We start from the raw sequence: 3,481 nt of genomic DNA on the forward strand, positions 1-3,481 counted from the left end.
CCTCTCACTGTTGTGGCCTCTCCCGTTGCGGAGCACAGGCTCTGGACGCGCAGGCTCAGCGGCCACGGCTCACGGGCCCAGCCGCTCCGCGGCATGTGGGATCTTCCCGGACCGGGGCACGAACCCGTGTTCCCTGCATCAGCAGACGGACTCTCAACCTCTGCGCCACCAGGGAAGCCCGGGTTTTTTTTTTTTTAATACATTTATTTATGGCTGTGTTGGGTCTTGGTTGCTGCGCGGGGGCTTTCTCTAGTTGTGGCGAGCAGGGGCTACTCTTCCTTGCGGTGCGGGGGCTTCTCATTGCAGTGGCTTCTCTTGTTGTGGAGCACGGGCTCTAGGCACACAGGCTTCAGTAGTTGTGGCTCACGGGCTCAGCAGTTGTGGCTCACGGGCTCTAGAGCGCAGGCTCAGTAGTTGTGGCACACGGGCTTAGTTGCTCCGCGGCATGTGGGATCTTCCCGGACCAGGGCTTGAACCCGTGTCCCCTGCATTGGCAGGCGGATTCTTAACCACCACACCACCAGGGAAGTCCCTCACTGTGGTTTTGATGTGCATTTCCCTAGTGACCAGTGATGTTGACCATCTTTTCATGTGGTTGTTGGCCATTTGTATATTTTCTATTTTAAAATGTCTATTTAAGTCTTTTGCCCAACTTTTAACTGAGTTTTTTATCTTTTTGTTGTTGAGTTGTAGAAGTTCCTTATATATTATGGATACTAGACCCTTATCGGACATGTGATTTGCAAATATTTTCTACCATTTTGTGTATAGTTTTTTTTTTCACTTTGTCAATAGTGTCCAGGAGTTCATTTTTGTAGAAAATAAGATACATCTCTTTCATTGAAACAATCAGAACAGGGACTTCCGTGGTGGCGCGGTGTTTAAGAATCCGCCCGTCGATGCAGGGGACGCGGGTTCAACCTCTGGTCCGGGTAGATCCCACGTGCCACGGAGCAACTAAGCCCGCATGCCGCAACTACTGAAGCCCGCACGCCTAGAGCCCGTGCTCCGCAACAAGAGAAGCTACTGCAATGACAAGCCCACGCACAGCAACAAAGAGTAGCCCCCCGCTCACTGCAACTAGAGAAAGCCCGTGCACAGCAACGAAAACCCAAGCAGCCATTAATTAATTGATTGATTGATTAATTAAAAAACAATCTGAACAAATATTGTCATAAACAAATGGAGGTTATCTCTGGGTAGTTTAGATTGTCACTATTTTATGTTATTTCCGAGTTAACCCTGGCAATGATTTCCAAGTTTACTAATTTTGCAGATTGGTAAATGGAAAGTGAAAGTTTCCAATTGTTAGTTCATGTTATGATGTGTGTGCGTCTTGCAAAGGACCCGAGGTGTTGGACATGCAAGGGGTTTCTGAACACACACCCTTGGAGGCAGGGATGCTGTCACAGTCCCCAGGCCCCGCTGGCCAGGTGGAAAGCCCCAGCCCACCCCTACCTCAGTTTCCTGTCATTGTCATTCTGTTTTGTTTCTGCTATTCACTCCAGGGCCCGCCTTGGGAAAAGGAAACCGAAACTGAAGCTGAAATCGGCTACTGTGTGGCTGGCTCCCCGACACCACCCTCTGGCGTGGTTGCTCAGGCTTTAAAAGGGCTGAGCTGCCAGGGCTGGCGAAGAAAGGAAAGCGGAGAGGCAGCCAAGCAGTGTTTGCGGAGGACCTGGCGCCAGAGCCCACAGCCATGGTGAGGCGGGTTTGACAGTGGGGCAGGTGGGCTCGTACCCCTCCCCCTGGTGGCATCTCCCAGGGGCAGAACACCTACATGTGCAAGGCAGGCAGAGCTGCTCGGAACCCCCAGGTTCTTAAGCGTGAGGGGAGGGACGGGGCTCCTTCTGACAGAAGGGTCTGGGTCCTCAGAGGTGGGTTCTGCCCAGTGGCCAACCCTGAGATCCCTTGGGATCAGCACAGGGGGGCGTCTTAGCAGGTGAAGGGAGGCAACCTGATGGTTGTGGTGGTGGCTATTCTTCTAGAAATGCCCGCATGCACTCTTCAGCACCTGGCGTCCCCCTCCTGGTGGGAGGGGAGTCTGGAGAGGAGGGGCAGCATCACGGGGTCTAGCAGCTGCCCCACTGCCAGTGTCACGCATGCAGTGCTCCCAGAACTGGTGCCAGGGTCTCTGAGCCTGTGTGATGCCCACAGGGTAGGAACCTGAAGGTGAAGATGCTCGGGGGCCAGGAGATCCTGGTGCCCCTGAGGGACTCCATGCTGGCATCCGAGCTGAAGCAGCAGATCGCCCAGCAGATCGGCGTGCCCGCCTTCCAGCAGCTCCTGGCCCACCAGGACACTCGTGAGGTGCTGCAGGATGGGGTGCCCCTGGTCTGCCAGGGCCTGGGCCCAGACAGCACCGTCCTGCTGATGGTGCAGAGCAGCAAAGACCCCCTGAGCATCCTGGTGAGGAATGCCAAGGGTCGCAGCAGCAGCTACATGGTCCGGCTGACGCAGAGGGTGGCCGAGCTCAAGCAGCAAGTGTGCCAAAAGGAGCACGTGCAAGCCGACCAGTTCTGGCTGACTTTCGAGGGGAAGCCCATGGAGGACGCGCACCAGCTGGGGGAGTACGGCCTCACCACCCTGTGCACCGTGTTCATGAATCTGCGCCTGCGGGGTGGCGGGGCAGGGCCAGGAGGGCCGCGGGGAGGGCGCCCCACTGAGCACCAGGAATACAGTTGTAGCACCCTCTGTAGCACCATTCTGCACCCTTCTGGTGAGATTGGGGGAGGGGTGGAGGAGGGAGGGGTAAGAGGGGACCCAGGGTCGCTGGGGGAATCAGCAGGCTAGGGTGGCCAAGTTAAGGGACAAACATAGTGGGATCAAAATGGTGACCTCCGCCCGCCCCCGGAGAAGCTGAAGGTGTGTCCCCACATCTTTGGGAAATTAACTTCTAGAGAAATAAAAAGAGGCATATCTGCTGGAGCCTATCCCTGTCTTCACATTGAGCCGTGGTCAGCCCCTGCCTGCACAACTGGTTCCCACCCCTCACATCTGGGTCAGCAGGTAGCACAGGGAGGGGAAGGCCTGGCGAGGTCCCAAAGGCCACAAGGCGAGTGTCCCTAGAAGCGGTGAGTCCGTAGGGCCTGCCTGGGCCAGTTGTGAGGGAGGCTTCCCCACACCAGCTGGGGGCCGGGGGCCTCTTGACCCTCCAGGAACCATCAGCCTACACTGTCCAGCCTGCATTGGTCTGGGGAAAAAGTGGTGACAGGGCCTTGGGCACTCACATCACCATCAGGGCGAGCTGCTGAATCAGCAAATACGCCCTCCTTCAGGGTTCAGTTCATAGAGGGGCCACAGCCAGTAGGTGAGGGGGTACCTGGGATGGGGGTTCCTCCCATCAATGTGGAAGAGTTTGTCCCAGATAGGGGGCACCTAATTTGGCAAAACTACAGCCACTTCCCCACCGGGTGCATCTTTCTGTGCCAGTTTTTCACATGAGCCACTCGCGAGTCAGGCTGAGTCAGCCTTAGACACG

General features: G+C 56.2%; 1 protein-coding gene across 1 annotated transcript in view; it reads left to right on the plus strand.

Annotated features, from left to right (window-relative positions):
• ISG15 (ISG15 ubiquitin like modifier) overlaps positions 1-3,481 on the plus strand; it is a 9,120-nt gene that overhangs the window by 4,828 nt on the left and 811 nt on the right. Inside the window, exon 2 of the mRNA XM_007448965.1 lies at positions 2,158-2,719. Coding sequence (XP_007449027.1) covers positions 2,158-2,719 — 562 coding nt within the window. The remainder of the gene's footprint in view (positions 1-2,157; positions 2,720-3,481) is intronic.

Source organism: Lipotes vexillifer, unplaced genomic scaffold (genome assembly GCF_000442215.2).
Source record: "Lipotes vexillifer unplaced genomic scaffold, Lipotes_vexillifer_v1.1 scaffold835, whole genome shotgun sequence".
NCBI lineage: Eukaryota > Metazoa > Chordata > Mammalia > Artiodactyla > Lipotidae > Lipotes > Lipotes vexillifer.